The sequence below is a fragment of the Bombus vancouverensis genome, chromosome 9 (assembly GCF_051014615.1).
Source record: "Bombus vancouverensis nearcticus chromosome 9, iyBomVanc1_principal, whole genome shotgun sequence".
NCBI classification, from domain to species: domain Eukaryota; kingdom Metazoa; phylum Arthropoda; class Insecta; order Hymenoptera; family Apidae; genus Bombus; species Bombus vancouverensis.
In genome coordinates this window covers 10903015-10919018 of record NC_134919.1, presented here as the reverse complement: position 1 = coordinate 10919018, position 16004 = coordinate 10903015, and the positions used below count along the sequence as shown (strand labels likewise).

General features: G+C 26.8%; 3 protein-coding genes across 12 annotated transcripts; 1 reads left to right on the top strand and 2 right to left on the bottom strand.

Annotated features, from left to right (window-relative positions):
- Positions 1–4: 4 nt before the first annotated feature.
- rad50 (DNA repair protein rad50) lies at positions 5–6672 on the bottom strand. 3 transcript variants are annotated; one of them, XM_076621689.1, is made up of 17 exons: positions 6649–6672; positions 5426–5575; positions 4821–5262; positions 4551–4705; positions 4277–4475; positions 3972–4195; positions 3537–3902; positions 3343–3463; positions 2880–3258; positions 2595–2800; positions 2193–2530; positions 1682–2101; positions 1382–1507; positions 1022–1297; positions 808–941; positions 397–528; positions 5–322 (listed from the first exon to the last, which is right to left on the bottom strand). In XM_076621689.1, exons 2-17 carry the CDS (start codon positions 5528–5530, stop codon positions 58–60), a joined length of 3888 nt encoding a protein of 1295 aa, XP_076477804.1. In that variant the 5' UTR covers positions 5531–5575; positions 6649–6672; the 3' UTR covers positions 5–57. The 3 variants fall into 3 exon arrangements, with proteins under 3 accessions (XP_076477804.1, XP_033201462.2, XP_076477803.1); XM_033345571.2 differs by lacking the exon at positions 6649–6672 and adding an exon at positions 5762–6144; XM_076621688.1 differs by lacking the exon at positions 6649–6672 and adding an exon at positions 5762–6144 and having other exon boundaries at positions 145–322; positions 407–528.
- Positions 6253–11089, top strand: LOC117163466 (methionyl-tRNA formyltransferase, mitochondrial). Of its 2 annotated transcripts, XM_076621690.1 has the most exons (9): positions 6253–6629; positions 6748–6945; positions 7027–7149; positions 7261–7439; positions 7955–8149; positions 8260–8349; positions 9628–9867; positions 9948–10127; positions 10798–11089. In XM_076621690.1, the coding sequence occupies exons 1-7, from the start codon at positions 6403–6405 to the stop codon at positions 9654–9656; spliced, it is 1041 nt and encodes a 346-aa protein (XP_076477805.1). In that variant the 5' UTR covers positions 6253–6402; the 3' UTR covers positions 9657–9867; positions 9948–10127; positions 10798–11089. The 2 variants fall into 2 exon arrangements, with proteins under 2 accessions (XP_076477805.1, XP_033201662.1); XM_033345771.2 differs by lacking the exons at positions 9628–9867; positions 9948–10127; positions 10798–11089 and having other exon boundaries at positions 8260–8532.
- LOC117163465 (PHD finger protein 14) lies at positions 8437–14607 on the bottom strand. Of its 7 annotated transcripts, none has more exons than XM_033345768.2 (14): positions 14332–14605; positions 13250–13411; positions 12917–13159; positions 12602–12813; positions 12368–12522; positions 11990–12264; positions 11464–11919; positions 11114–11402; positions 10784–11021; positions 10410–10594; positions 10208–10346; positions 9812–10104; positions 9623–9731; positions 8437–9011 (listed from the first exon to the last, which is right to left on the bottom strand). In XM_033345768.2, the coding sequence occupies exons 1-14, from the start codon at positions 14372–14374 to the stop codon at positions 8991–8993; spliced, it is 2820 nt and encodes a 939-aa protein (XP_033201659.1). In that variant the 5' UTR covers positions 14375–14605; the 3' UTR covers positions 8437–8990. The 7 variants fall into 7 exon arrangements, with proteins under 7 accessions (XP_033201659.1, XP_033201657.1, XP_033201654.1 ...); XM_033345769.2 differs by lacking the exon at positions 8437–9011 and adding an exon at positions 9026–9336 and having other exon boundaries at positions 14332–14604; XM_033345766.2 differs by having other exon boundaries at positions 10208–10594; positions 14332–14607.
- Positions 14608–16004: the final 1397 nt, after the last annotated feature.

The window sequence follows — 16004 nt, the reverse complement described above, 5'->3', positions numbered from 1 at the left end:
TATGTTTTAGTTATGCAAATAGTAATTTATATTTTATTTAAGTTATACAAGAGCAATTTATTGAAATATATATCTTTTTTTTGATGTTGCGCTTTCAGTAGGAGGATCAGCATCATCATCCGAAATATGTCTTCTTTTCTTATGTGTTTGCTCATTAGGCGCTTTTCTTTGCGAAGTTGTTTCATGTAATTTATCTTGTAAGATGAAACGTCCTTCACTTTCTTCATTAGACGATTCCTCTTCATCAGATTCTTGTTTTACAGGATCTGACGCAATACAATCTTGACTGTTCACTAGACAATGTCTAATTGCTGTGTAACCGCTAAAAATATATAAATTACAATTGAACAAGCAAAATATAGTATGTGTACATATACGTATTTGTTATAGACATACGTTTGCTTACGGTAAAGTTGATAAAATCCTTTATTACTGTTTAATTCAGCTAATTTGAATAAAAATTTCTCATCGTGACTAATTACAATTAACTGAAAATTTTTCTGATGTTGTGATCGCAATTTGACAACCCTTTAACATGAAAATAATACATTAAAGTTTCGAATTATACATTATATTATTGTATATATTATATATTATATTATATTATATATATAATATATTATATAATATATATAATAATTATATTATATAATATATATAATATATAATATAATATATAATATATAATATAATATAATATATTATAATATATAATATTATAAATAATATTATATATTATATAATTATAAATTATATATTATAATTATACATTAAAAATAATTTTAATAAGTATTCATTACAACATACGTAGCCAACGCTTCTGCTAGACTATCAGCATTTTCTTGATCCAAATTTGTTGTTGGTTCATCCAATGCAAGAATCCCGCAATCTTTACAAAATGTTTCTGCTAAAGCGAGTCTTATAATTATCGACGCTAGAACCTGTTAATTAAATGTGGGATCGTACACAAATAATAAAATACATTATTTTACTATCTTCATTACTGTAAATTAAAAATTACTTTTTGACCAGCACTACAACGACCTTTCATATCTATTTCATGACCATGTTTCATTTGAACTAATTTGTAATTATATGTTCTTCTTGTGCTACCTATCCCTTCGGTTGCGTCTGTATGAATTTCTATTGATGTTGTATCCTTTCCAGTATATACAAGTTTCCACATCTGTTTAATGATTCTATTAACTGTGGCCATACGCTCTTCATGATATTGTATCATAGCCACATCCAATGCTTTGCTATATGCTTTTAAGTTTAATATAGCTTCTTCTATAACCTAGAACAAAGAAAAATTATTTAAGATTTACGTTATTAATATCGAATAAAATATAAGAACTGAAAGTTCTGTATTGTATATTACCGTTAATTCGATGCATTTGCTTTTATAATTTTTACGAGCTTGTCTATATATATCCTTTTTTAGTTCTTGCGTATATTGCTGCAGTGTTCTTTCCAATTCTTCTTGATTTCCCTTAATTATATTTTGCTAAAAATAATTTAGAAAAATATATAAATTTATAAAAATATATTGCAAATAAATGATTTTTCAGAGCATTCGTAAACAATTAAAGTATAAAAAAGGTAAATACATAAATTATACGAAGTATGAAGAAATAGTATATATGTGATCATGTAAAATTTCAATTATAAAATGCTTTACCTGACGGAGTATAGTTTGTTCTCTACTTTGCACATTCTTCCAGTCGTTAAGTACTTGAGAATGATTTATAGCATTTAATTTCTCCTTTATTCTTAAATATTGTTGTTGTAAATTTTTGATTGTTTCCTGAACTTGCAGCAGTGCAAGATTATCTGACAACTCCCTTTTTCGAACTTCTTGACGAGTAACATTTTCCTTTAATTTATTAATCGTTGTTTCTATATCACTTTTTTCACAAAGCAGGTCATTAAGCAACTTTTCATAATCTTTTATTTTCTTTTCAGAGCTTTCTAAAGATTCGGGAACATTACTGTATATGGAAATATCAACCTCATCCTGTATTCTTTGTAATTCAGATAAACGTCTAACTGCATCTGTTACCAATTTTCTATCACATTCCAGTTTCGCCGAATTATCTTTCTAAAATAGAAATATATTGCACATTTTTTATATTATAAATTTAATGAAAGTGCACTAATATTCTTATACAAAAAGTAATTTAAAAATATACCCTCTTTTCTTCTAATTTCTCAAGCTCTGAATTTAATTCGGTTTCTGCTATAGTTACTTGTTTCTTCAACATATTAATTGATTTCCAAAGAGAAATTTCTTTTGAGTACAAAGTTTCCAGTTTTTCCTTCAATTCTTTTACTTTTTGTATATCTGATTGGATCCTTAATTGCTCCTCCTGTAATGTATTTTGTTCTTGTCGAGCATTATTTAATTTTTCATTATGCATATTTATTTTAGATTGTAATTCTTCAATATTATCGCGAATATTTTTTAAAGACATTTTCAACTCTTCTCTTTGACTTTGAGCTTCCTCAAGGCTAAGTTTGGTCTTAATGCCTATAGAAATAAATAAATAAATTTCTTTATAAATGTGGTAAAAAATTAATTTTTTCTAATATACCTGCAGCAGTCATACGAATCTGTAAGTTATCAATTGTTTGTTTCAGTTTGAAAATGTCATCAATGTATGTATCCCATAACATAATATCACCTACGATATCTTTGCATATTGCTAATTTTTTTTTAGGACAAGATTTTTTCGTTTCTAATTCCATTACAGTTGTTCGAGATATACTCAACTTATTTTTTGATTTTTCTAAACTATTCCTAAAATATTGTTTGTATGTAGCGTTATAAATTTTATAACAAAATAGTAAGATAAATACATAAACAATAAAAAATTTACATTAATTTTTCTAATTCACTCTCTTCTAATTGTATTATTTTTTCAACGACCGGTTTTAATTGCAACATTTTATCATATTTTTCCTGTTGTGTTTTCAATTCTCTTTCACATTCCTTCAAGCGATTTGGATGATTTTCCATTTCACTTTCCATTTCTTTTAATAAAGTTACAACATTTTCACGTTCGTCAAAATCTCTATGGCATAGAGGACAAGAAGGATTTGTTTCTCTTAATTGTTTCATATACTCTTTATAAGCTACACTTTGATGAGCATACATTCCCCTTTTGTCTTGAAGATCTTTTACTTTTTTCGATTGTAATAATAAAGTCTCATCAAAACTTTTGTAGTGACAAACTGATGAAACTTTTTCTTTATCCGCTAAAATAGAAAGATGTATTGTCAATGATAAGTTTAAAGATTGGTATATAAATATAATTTTTAGTTATTTAATTTTAAGCTCACAATTTATTTCTCTTTTTTTATTTTGAAGCTCATGTTCAATATGTGATATTGTTGTTTCTAATGTAGTTATTCGACGTTCTTCTGCCTGAATTTCTTGGTTAATAGATTCCATTTCATTCGCCTAGAATTAATAGAATTATGCAACTAAATTCACAAACTTTCTGGTTGTAAATTTAATGACTATCTTTAAATACCAATTGTTTTTGAACCACATCTAGATTAGTTTTTAATTTAGTTTGGGATAGTTCTTTAATATCAAACAAAGTCATTATTTCTTTTTCACGTTTGTTCTTTAATTCTTCTATTTCTTTTTCTTTAGAATGCAATGTAGATTTATGTAAATCTAATTCAGCTTGCTGCATACTCTGTTTCGATAATAAAGTTATTTCTTCATCAACCGTATTTAAAAGTGTTTCCATTTCATTCCGAATCTTAATTTTGTTAGCAACTTCTTTTTTTATAACATTCACATCCATTGCTTCATTTAATTCCTGAACTTTTTTCTGTACTTCTTGTATTCTTAACTCAATGGAACTTAGTTTACTTGCTGCTGCGCCAAGCTAGAAATAAAAAATCTTAAGCAAATTTAAAATAAAAATGACAATATTTTGAAGAAAAAAATATACAACCTGCACAATATCCAATTTTATTTTATTAATTTCTTCTTTTGTTTGTGTTACTTCACTTTCTTTAAGATTTTTTTCTGATTCTACTTTTGAATGTTTGCTACGTAAAGAATCAATTGCTCTGTGTAATGCATTTTCTTCTTCTTCTCTTTTCAATCTTTTCTGTTCTACGCAATGCCGTAGTTCTTCCATCTTTTCAGTCAGCCGGCTAGTAAGGGCCATTATTTCTAAAAAATTTTTAATTTTACATGATCATATATGTCAGTTCAAACATAAAATTGTTTTTTAATATCTTTTTAGATTCAAACCTAATTCTGATACATTTGCATCAATGTTATCAAGATTCCAAGAAGATAATATTTCATTTAATATTGCATTGCGAAGATTAACCTTCCTTTCTTGATCTTTAATTTGTTGTCTTAAAGAACCATTGGATACTCTTTCATTAGATAAATCACTTGATATGCTAGACTCTTTTCCAGCAATATTTTTTAATCTTTTTTCAAGCTAAATATTTTACAAAGAAAAGTTCAATCAATATTCACCACATCTTTTTTGTTTAATAATAGATATTAATAATACCTCTTCTATTTTGTCAGTTTGTTTTATTAATTCTTCATCATGCGATTCTATCTGCTTTAATAATTCTTCTTTAGTCCCTTCAAACACATATTGTAAATCTTCTTCTAATCTATTCAGTTGTTGTTTGAACATGTCATATTCTGCTTTTTTTCTTTCTAAAAGAAACCATATATATAAAAACAAAAATTATAAATTATAACTATAATTATATTTATATATAAAAAAATTAATTATGAAATAAATTGTTATTAATATTTATCAAAACATTACTTTCTTCGTTTTGCAGATTTTTGTAATCAGCATCTAATTTTTCAAATTTTTTAATTTTCTGCTGCACAGGTTCTAATTCTTTATCAAATTCCTCAATTTTGGCTTTGGAATCTTCCAATCGTTTTTTATTATCTTCAAACTTTGCTTCTTTATCTACTACTTCATTAACAATAAGTTGGCAATTTTGTTTTTGCTCTTTCAATATATGCATCTTTTGATTCATATCTTTGATATATTTCATAATGTTTTCAAGAGCTTTATTAAATCTAGCACTATCAAAAATCTCATCAAATTTTTCTTTTAATTTTTTACCATCTTGGAAAGGCCAATTAAGGTCTTCTTGGTGACAAAAGATCACATAATCCAAAATGGGTTTTGAAACTCCCATTGCTAATGTAAGTTCTGCATCAACATTAGCACATTTATTAGATATTGATACTGGCTATATAAACAAAAGATCATAAACATCATTAAAAACACCTATAATTTATAATATATACTCAATACAAATAATATATACTCTATATATAATATAATCTATATAATATATATCTAATGTATATTACTAATTCTATTAATATAATTTATATTTACAAAGAACATACCTTATTTTGACCTTTCATTATTCTGCTTAAAGCATTATCGAGAGTTTTAAATTTCACTGACACATTTCCTTTTGTTGACTCTATCGTTCTACATATTATGTACATATTACCTGCTGCATCAATTATTTCAGCTTTTACAACACCTCGGATCTATGCAAAAAAATAAATTAATTACATAGAGAAAGCGTAAAAAGAGAAAGTTTAAAAAGAATTATTTTAAGAGAATATCTGTAAACTTAACAACCTAGGTTTATTTTTAAAACTTTTAACTTATACTAATTAAATATATGAAAATAGTTATGCATAATGTAATATGTAATGGATATTATATTATACCGATGGTGCCGCCGATAGAGTTGGATCATGAATAAAGAATTTTCCTCGATCTGAACCAGGTGGAAATTCACCGCAAGTAGCAAATTTTAGAGCTTCGATAATTGTCGTTTTTCCAGTACCATTTGGACCAAGAATAAGTGTCAAAGGACGAGAAAATCGAATCTTAGCTTCATCATTCAGATCGCCAAAATTACGAATACCACGAATAGAAAGTCTTCTTATTCGTGACATTGTTCAGAATATACGAATTTAGCTTGTTTATTACGGAATAATGTAATACAGTAAACGGAAACAATAGATCGAACTGCACGTCAATTTACTCTTACCCAGTGAACAATGAATTGAAAAGATCGTGCGACTTCGAATTCGCGCGTATTAAACTAACATAGCACTCGTAACATAGAGTAAAATATAGTTAAGACGAGAAAGTTCAATCTTAAAGATACAAAGAAAAATGTTACAATTTTGATGCTATAATTTAATTATTAAATTAAATTATTAAATATTAAATTAGAATATATCATATGTGTATATATTATATTATTTTATCTTATTTGAAATACAGTAACACATTTGGATTAGATAGCATATATATGTTTCCGTGATTAAGAAGGTGTCCAATAAATTGTGAAAACATAACCATGTATTTAATTTTCAACCGTGCAGTGTATAACACAGCACCATTTTTATATTCATTAAAAGAAGTAACTAAAATATTTCTTCTAACTTTTAATTCAAAAATATATAATAAACATTATACTTGTTATAGTCAATCACATGAAAAACAGCAAAGTGGTGCATGGAAAGTATTATTTTTTGGCACAGATGAATTTGCTGTCGAAAGTTTGAAAGTCTTATATAGCAAATAGTAAGAATAATACTGTTACCTTTATATTATAAGCCTTTCATTTATACCTTATATTTATAAATACCTTATATTTATATTTATAAATTTGAAAATTTAATACACATATCTTTGTGTATAGTAGATCTAAGGAAGTGGAACGACTAGAAATTGTTACTGTCAATCAAAAAAGGGAAAATTCTGTCACAAAATATGCAAAAGAAAATAAAATTATTGTAAATAAATGGCCAGTTGAAATTAATAAATCAGAGTTTCATATAGGAATAGTTGTTTCATTTGGTCAATTAATACCATCCAAGATCATAAATGCATTTCCACTGTAAGTTATCTTCTTGGAATTTTCAATTTATTTATGTATCAATGTTTCACGTATTGACATATATTTATTGTTCTTTTATAGAGGCATGTTGAATGTACATAGTAGTTTATTACCAAGATGGAGAGGAGCAGCTCCAATAATTTACGCGTTAATAAATGGAGATTCAAAAACTGGTGTCACAATAATGAAAATAATGCCAAAAAAGTAAAATTCACTGTTATTTATTTTTAAACATTTAGAAAGTTGTATTGTACAAGTATAAAAAAGAGAATATTCTAACATATTTAATATTATTTGAATTAAATATTATTTTAGATTTGATATAGGAGAAATAATATTGCAAAAGGCAATAGATATTAATGAACATGAAACTCTGCCAGAATTATATACAAAATTAGCAAAACTTGGTGCAAATCTTTTAGAAGAAACTTTTGAAAATTTATTAGAATTATTAAAATCTGCAAGACCTCAAGATGAAGAAAACGTAACATATGGTAAATATACAAAATGAGTCATAAAGTATTACAAGCTGTTTTCTTAAAAATTATTGCAAGTTCTGGCTTATTTTTCTTTTTAATTAAAATGGAACAGAGGACTAATTATTTTAGGCACAACAGCTTTTGCAAAAGGAGAATTCTCAGCTCTCAATTTTTTCAAATAGGATGACATTAATATTTTATCATATATAGCTAGCTATTGTTGGATTTAATAATATTTGATTGAAATATTCTTTTTTATTTATTTTTTCATTACTTTTTACACAGTTGAAAAGTTACAAAAGTTACCAGCCACAAAGAATTTAAATTTAGCAAATGTAAGCATATTCTACATTGAGAGCCATTTTATTAAATGTTACACACAAAGGAAAGCAAATATATCTGTAATGTTGGTACCAAAGAAAATAGTTTTTAACAGCTTCACATAAATCATCTTGTATATTTTATCATGGATAAATTATCGGATTATAATGATGCATGCATTATAAAGTATAGATCAATATAATTTTCAGCACCAAAAATAACGTCAAAAATATCTTTAGTTAATTGGAATAAAATGTCTGCAACAAATGTTTATAACTTACATCGTGCGCTTGTGGGTTTATACCCTTTAACTACTTCATTTCAAAATGCAAAAATAAAGTTATTTGACGTTCAAAAAATTGAATCAGAATCAATAGTAACAAACCTCGAAGGAGCAGAACCAGGTAAATTTGTAATTTTATGTATACTTTTTGATATTAGAATATTAAATAAAGTATTTAAAATATTAGATTATTAGTGAATATATATATTTATCAATATTTTGTGTTTATAGGAACCGTGATGTATAGTAAAAAGAATAATGCATTGATTATAAAATGTAAAGAAAACACTTATGTTTCTGCAAAGCAAGTAACTGTACAAGGTAAACGTACTATGAGTGCTCTTAATTTTTGTAATGGTTATATATCTGGAAGAAATAGGACGAAAATATTATTTACTTCAATGTAACTTTCGAAATTAATGTTAATTTATTTTTAATGTAAATGTAATGTAATTTGTTTGTAATATAAAAAAATATTATACATATATATAATTGAAAATCAAATTTGTCTTAATATGTTTTGTAGAACTTATATTAATAATTACTAAATCTTATCATAAGTATCAAAAGAGGTTCTAAAATTGTATGATTTTTTAACTGTTTCTTACCTTCGAAAATATATGTGTATGTAGGATTCTTGATGAATATTAAGTACACACACACACACGTATATATGTACATATGTAGAAACAAAAATATATATACACATATATGCATATTTAGAAATAAAAATTTAAAATTAGGCAGAATAACCCATTGAAAATAAATACTAAAAACTTCACTAAATATATGCAGAAATTTTAATGTATATTTAACAGTGAAATTTGCAGTATGTATTTTCAAGAGATTTTTATGATTAGAGGAAAATTTTATCTATATTCTGTATTTTTACAAAAAACAATATTCAATGTCTTAATTTGTTTGAACGTAGAATTATAGCTGCAGACATAAAATTGTTGATATTAAGTCTCAGATTCAGAGGCCTGAAATGAAAGAAATATTTTTACTATTACAGATTCTTTCTTTTATTGAATTAAATTAGCTTCAAGATATATTCCTAGTGACAATTTTAGATCAAAGATAAAAGTATCCATAAATAAGTTTTAGCCTAATTTGTTGCTTTGGCTGCTTCGAAATTATACGAAGTGTAGGTGTATTATCCATCTTTTATGAAGAATTGTTCCCATTTTCTTACAAAAGTGAGATTTTAAGTTTTTTTTTTCGTATTAATAACTAATTGCCATTCGATATTTCGTAAATGGAACGTTGTATTTGATTATTCAATAAATAAAGATGGCACAGCTTTTACTGAAAATAATTAGTTAATGTTAGCAACTAGTTATTAATAAGACTGTTTGTTCTATTTATTTTAAAATTATTGAGAGAATTCATAATTCACATAAATTTTATATTAAAGTACTTCATATTTTGTCACATACTAGTAGTATCTAGATATTCTATGAATTATGATTCACTATCTATAAATCGATCTTTGGTTTATTTTTTCTTGTGTTGACTAAATAAAAAGTACCTTAACAGTATATTTTGGGTTAATGTTGCAATAAATGTAAACAACAAAACTTGATTAACTTACACTAGGATCGCAGTCCGCACAATGCCACGAATAGCCTCTTCTTTTGGGTGATTTTTTAACTGGTGGATCAAGACAGGTGAAGTGGTAGCATTTTTTACATTCATCACACCTGAGATACGAAAAATGATGAATTCATATGTCCAGCATATATTTAAGAAATAAATATTTGATGTATTTATGTAAACTAACATGACGAGATTTTGACTGGTACCAGACATATCACAGACATTGCAATGTGTTAAAAGGTCTGTATCTTTTCCTCTTTTTCCATTTCCTGTAGATGTTCTACTATTTGTATTATTAGTAGATACATTTGCTGTTACAGGAACAGTATTTGAAGGTAAAGGTGGAACAGGTGGAGGTGGTGGTAGTTTAGGTAATGGCGGTGGTGATGTAATTTCAGTACTAGTAGATGTGGCAACAAACATTTGTGGACTTGATTCTGATGCTACATCTCCTTCTGGTCTTGGAATTGGTTTTATCTATTTAATAAAATAATTATGAGGTGATATACATACATACATATATATATGCACATACACATATTACAGCACTAAAGTTTATGAATAGCTACAAAATGAATACCTTTATTGTAATTCTTCTATGAATTTCTGGTTGACTTTGTCCTTCAGGATTTTCCACATCAAGACTTTTTCTCTTATGTTTGCGTTTCCTTTGCTTTATACCCGTAATTGGATCAGGCGTATATCTTTTATGTTTCTCCCTAATAAAATTTGAAAAAATGTTATGGTTCATATTTATATGAAGATATACATATTTTACATACCTTCTTCTTTTTTTTGCGCTTCTCTGTGAAACAGATTCTGTACCATCTGCTGAAGCTACCATATATTCAGGCGAACCTTCTCTTGTTATTGTCACATTATTAATAGGTTGTTGATTATATATTGGCTCACTTGATTGAATGGGAGTTGAAGACGGAGGTTGTGGTCCAACTGGTTTTATAGTTACCTATATATTAGACAACAGAATATATATATTGGTTTGGCAACTAAGTGATTGCGGATTTTGTCATTAGGTAGTATTGACAAAATTCGCAATCACTTAATTGCCAACCTAATATAATATATATATATTCTTTATATATATAATATAAGAAAACAAATTTTTTCGAAAGAACATTTAACAATATGTATTTACTTTTGGTGTTGTAGGTGTGTCAGGCGTGGTTGCATTCGTTATACTATTAAGATTGTCAGAAGAATTTTTGGATGTACTAGGCGTTGTTGGCGTTGTAGGTAATTGTACTTCTTGTAGTGGTGTTGGTGTTGATGTTAAATTCAAATCATCTTTACAATGCCTTAATTTACGTGGGGCTGAGGTATCAACACGTTCAACTTCTGACCCAGAAGATTCTTTGTCACATTCAGAACATTGCCTACATTGGAAAATATTGTATACATTGTATTTATATAGTAAATAATTAATAAATAGAATACATCATTATTTATATAGACATAATATACATACCATCCCATAAGTTTCGTTTTTTTCGGCATACGTGATAAAGGTGGACTAAGACATGATAAATGGTAATGAAGATGACATGTGTCACACTTTGCAAGTAGATGTTGATTTGTAGATCTCCTGCATATTCCACATTGATGCCTTAATGTCAGTTCGCCCTTATGATTTTGATCTTGTGCTTGACTGCTTAACACTCTACCTTCGCGTACTCCTTCTGTTCCTTTACCAACAGGTAAAGGAAAACCAACACCCATTTTCAAAGCCGCTGCAGTAGGTACACCTAAACCTGTACCTATTTAAAAATCATGATATATCTGTTTCTTTTTGTACAGTATATTTAAGATCTAACTTACCTAAAGTTGGCGCTATTCTTGGTTTTGCTAAATCAGTTATTTGTGGAAGAGGTTTCACATAACCACTACTCTGAAGCACTTGGTGATACATTTCTATCTTTTCTTTTATTGTTACATTTATTCGGATCTGTTCTTCATTATCTTTCATTACTTCGTCATATCTTCTATCTAATCTTTGTTGTTCGTTAAGCAATTGAGAATTAATATCAAGGAGTTCTTGTAGTCGCCTTTTCATAGATGTGACTCGCAAATTGCGATCTAAATAATAACCAATGAATTCTACACTAAAAGCAGGTGGAATATGCCACTTCTTCCTAACATCAACCAAAGCTACAAGTTGTGCTTCTTGAGCTTCCAATGCAGCAGTATCAACACCCATAAGTTCAGCTTTTCTTGCTAGCTGCCGGCAAGCCGAAGCTGAAGTAGTTAATAATCGAGGCATTTTTTGTGTTGGCACTGGAAATAATACATAAGTATTTTATGTAATATTTTATGCTTAATTAACGTATGTAGTTAATTAACATACCCCATGGTGGTGGCCTAGAGGCTTTATGAGCCAAGTATTTATGTCTATGTTTTGCTAATTTTCTTTGTATTCTACGCTGTTCTTCAGTATCTAAATGATTAGGTTGTTTTAATAATTGTTGTCGATATTGCGCTCGTAGTTGTAACGCCAACCAATTGCGTCTACGTCTACGAACAAGTGTTTTATCAGAATGAAGTTTACAATGTGCATAAAATGGGTCAGCTTGATCAACTTCTTCACTATGGGCTTCAGATAACAGTCCTTCTCTTTGCGCACTACAAAAACATAACAATATGTCTTTTATGTTGATTCCAAACTTGTTGTACTGTGTTTTTATTTATATTGAATAGTTTAATTGTATTTACAACTGATTCTTACCAAGTGACATGAAAATATGTATGACACATCCCTGCATCACATTCTATGCACACACCAGTACGGGCAAAACGTGCATCTTCACATAAAGAACATTGTTTTGCTCCCCATTTACTATAAGCCATTTCAAACAGTGTTACACTTGATAAGCGATCAACCTAAATAAACATATATATGTATATGTATACCTAGAAATAATCTTAGCCCATATTTAACAAAAATTAAAGGTTTGTGTACCTCCCCAAAAGCAACACCAGGTACATAAAGTGCACATACTAAATGTACCCATTTACCTACATCAGTCTCTTTAAAAATTCCACCTTTATTAGGACAAAGTTCACAGGATGGATCTTCAATTCCTGCACTACAAGCTTCACAAAACCATGGTGCTGACTGACATAAAGAATCAGTACTTGAAAAGCTTTCTACATCAGATACACCATAACATCCTTAAATAAATTTAATTTAAACATTATTTTTACCAGCTACTTATCAATATTTATGATTATAAATAAAATTTAAATTACAAATTAAAATGTTAAAAATGTTTACCTTCATGCACACTAACACCACATCCATCACATTCAACAATTTCATTAACATCATCACTTCTGTCTCCTAAGCAACCACAACAAATTAACATTTTATTTAATTTATCTTCAAGTGAACCTCCTTTTAATGCTTGTTGTCTAGCTTGTTCAATTACATCTCCAACAGTCAAGTTAGGATTTTCCTTTTTTTTCAGTAATGGATCTTCCAAAGAGTCATCAGATTGCTCCGATACATCTTCTTCCTCTTTCATAAATGTAAACAAATTTATATTAGTTAATTTCAAAACAAATGTTCATAATATTATATTTAAAGGTCATCATCAGTATATTTTACCTTTTCCAATATCATTAGAATCCACGGAATCGTCATCAGATTCTTCACAGTGATCCTCAATTCTGAAATCACTATCATCAGAGCTTTCACCTAAATCAAAATCAAGTAAAGATTGTGCTGATCCTACAGGCTTAACCCTCCTCTTTTTTGGATCCCTTTCAACTAAAAAGAATTATTTTATATAATAATTTGTTACTTATTTGTTAAATGTTTCATCAAAAGGAATAAAATACAACAATAAACATTTTTCTATCAACAACATACTTAATCCGAGGGATATGCACTCCCAAAAAGGTATAAAAAATTAATTTTAGGTTATGTACTTAATTCACGGTAAATACGTACAAATGCTAGTCATATTACTCTTAAAGCAACACTTTTGTTTAATTTCAATGGTAAAATTTCATACTTTTTTTCACACAAACTTAATATTTCTTTTAAAGATTCTGACACATTCATATACCGCTATATAGTTTTTAAATGTCTTCCACTATGCATCGAATTCATCAAATCGTCAATGTAAAATACTGACGTATGCGTAATATACGACGCCGGTTTCGTGTATTACGATTACGATAACTATTTTATGTATTCTTTTATTTTTGTTCATCGTTTTAAATAAGCTGGTATTAAAGCATTAATTATTTTTTAAATAAAAAATTAAAAAAGGAAATATCATAATATTTTAGAGAGAAAAATGTGTGTTAACGTAAGCTTATAATATATTTATATTGTAAAATTAATAAAATTGTGCAATTTATTATTTCAAATTTAATTTACTTATTAATTAAACTAGATTTTTATATTTATTTCAATTAAGCATGTATGTTTAAACAGAATGCATACATAGAATTAAAATGTAAACATGTTTTGTATAGCATTATATCTTTAATTGATTTTGTTTAGATTCTAAATTAATATTGTGAAATAGGAAGAAGAAAGAAAAGATTACAGTTAAAATTATTTAGAAACTTAAAAAAAAAAAATTGGAACAAAAATTTCAATAATATGTGTTATAAAAAACGATTATTTATGTTTGTTTATAATATTAAATATTTTAACAAATTGTTTCCTCAACTTACTCATTGTTTTATATAAAAATCCTACATCGTCCTCCTGAGACATTCTTGGCACAAGTTTTCTTCACTTTTTAGTTATATGTATATACATATATAAAATTTAATAATCTTTAAATATATTACTATTAACATATAAAAATTAAAAGTTTATAATATACATGATAATTATATATCATAATAGTGTACATGCTATTTCATATTTATATTTTGAAGTCTCTTAGTGAATTATTTAACTACTGTACAAAATTATAAAGAAACTTCCTTCGATAATGTTATCCTTCCGACGCTATGTTTCTACCCGAATCAGAATCCAATCGCCATATTGAATCCCGAAATCCTTCAGCGGGAACTACAATTAATCTATTTAAGTAATTATTTATTTATAATGATCATTGTTGGATATATTCAATAATTAGATGTTAATCTTATAGATAAAATTTTATTTTTTATTTTATTCCAAATTCTTTCAACTGATTATATATAAATTGCAAATGTTTACAATATATGCATAATCATATTTTTACTATAATAATTAAAGAAATCGATCCCAAATAGAGATTTGTTTTACTTATTAAATACACTTTACTTTAAATAGTTTATATATTTTCACATATTTTGTATGTCTCTATACCTTCAAATATCTCATAAAAATCTTTTATAAATTTAATTCATCACAGTTTAAATCTACTAAATGTTATAACTATCTTTTTATTATAGACCTTTAGTTTAAACTATATAATAATTAAAACAATATGGACAAATATAATTATATCAATAATAAGAAATATTTAATATAATAAGAGGAATTTACAAGTGCATATTATACATAGAATTCACCGAAATCTGTCATTTAAAGAGGAATATTGATACTGAGAGAAGCTTAAATTAAAATAAACTAAAGAGTACAGCGTATTAATGAATGATAGTAATAAAATAATTAATACCAAATTGTAATGCATCTTATACTAACATTTGGATTCTCAATTTCTACTAAACCCAATTCAAATATTGAAAATGATAAAAATGTAGTTAAAGATAAGGTTAAAAAGAAAATAATACGTCAACGTAAAGAAAAGGAAATAAGTAAGGATACATCTGAAATTACAGAATCTTCGAAGAATGTTATATATGTAGGTCAAATATTAGCCGAAATACACGTGGAATATGAACTTTTCCCAAATTATAATTTTAAATTTGATTGTCGTTGTTGGGAAAAAGCAACGAAGGTACATCATTTTCTTTTAATATATAGAGAAATATTATAAAAATTTATATATATACAATATATATATGTCGAACTCTTTAATATTTTAATAAACAAGTACTGTATGTAGACATTTCAATAAATTTTACTTTACAATATATATACAATACTAGAGAAATTACTTTTTTGCGCTATTAAAAATTTTGAGTAATTCTTATAATAAATTAGTAGTCATTAACAATAACTTTATTTATAAATAGAAAATTCATCTATTACAATTTACAAATGTTTCCTTTGCTATAAATACTAGAATCCAACGTTAAAATTCAAACATAATATAGCTTTCTTTATCTTTCTTTATAGATCTATACTGAAAATGATGATTTTTGTTTAAGATCAATACCATGTCCAATAAATAAAGATACATGTTGGGTCATATTTTCTATTCATCATTTAGTTCACTTAAATGAAA

What these genes read in the sequence shown, in the direction of transcription:
- rad50 (XM_033345571.2), bottom strand. Translation starts at nt 5,992, where the DNA reads ATGTCACGAATAAGAAGACTTTCTATTCGTGGTATTCGTAATTTTGGC. An exon ending in TAAAATTGGATATTGTGCAG is followed by an intron (nt 3,903 to 3,971) that starts GTTGTATATTTT and finishes TTTTATTTCTAG; the next exon opens with CTTGGCGCAGCAGCAAGTAA. An exon ending in GTTGTAGTGCTGGTCAAAAA is followed by an intron (nt 942 to 1,021) that starts GTAATTTTTAAT and finishes TTTAATTAACAG; the next exon opens with GTTCTAGCGTCGATAATTAT.
- LOC117163465 (XM_033345763.2), bottom strand. Translation starts at nt 14,374, where the DNA reads ATGTCTCAGGAGGACGATGTAGGATTTTTATATAAAACAATGA. An exon ending in TTCTAATGATATTGGAAAAG is followed by an intron (nt 13,160 to 13,249) that starts GTAAAATATACT and finishes CATTTATGAAAG; the next exon opens with AGGAAGAAGATGTATCGGAG. An exon ending in TGGTGTTAGTGTGCATGAAG is followed by an intron (nt 12,814 to 12,916) that starts GTAAACATTTTT and finishes AATTTATTTAAG; the next exon opens with GATGTTATGGTGTATCTGAT.
- LOC117163466 (XM_033345771.2), top strand. Translation starts at nt 6,403, where the DNA reads ATGTATTTAATTTTCAACCGTGCAGTGTATAACACAGCACCATTTTTA. An exon ending in AAAGTCTTATATAGCAAATA is followed by an intron (nt 6,630 to 6,747) that starts GTAAGAATAATA and finishes CTTTGTGTATAG; the next exon opens with TAGATCTAAGGAAGTGGAAC. An exon ending in CCTCGAAGGAGCAGAACCAG is followed by an intron (nt 8,150 to 8,259) that starts GTAAATTTGTAA and finishes TTGTGTTTATAG; the next exon opens with GAACCGTGATGTATAGTAAA.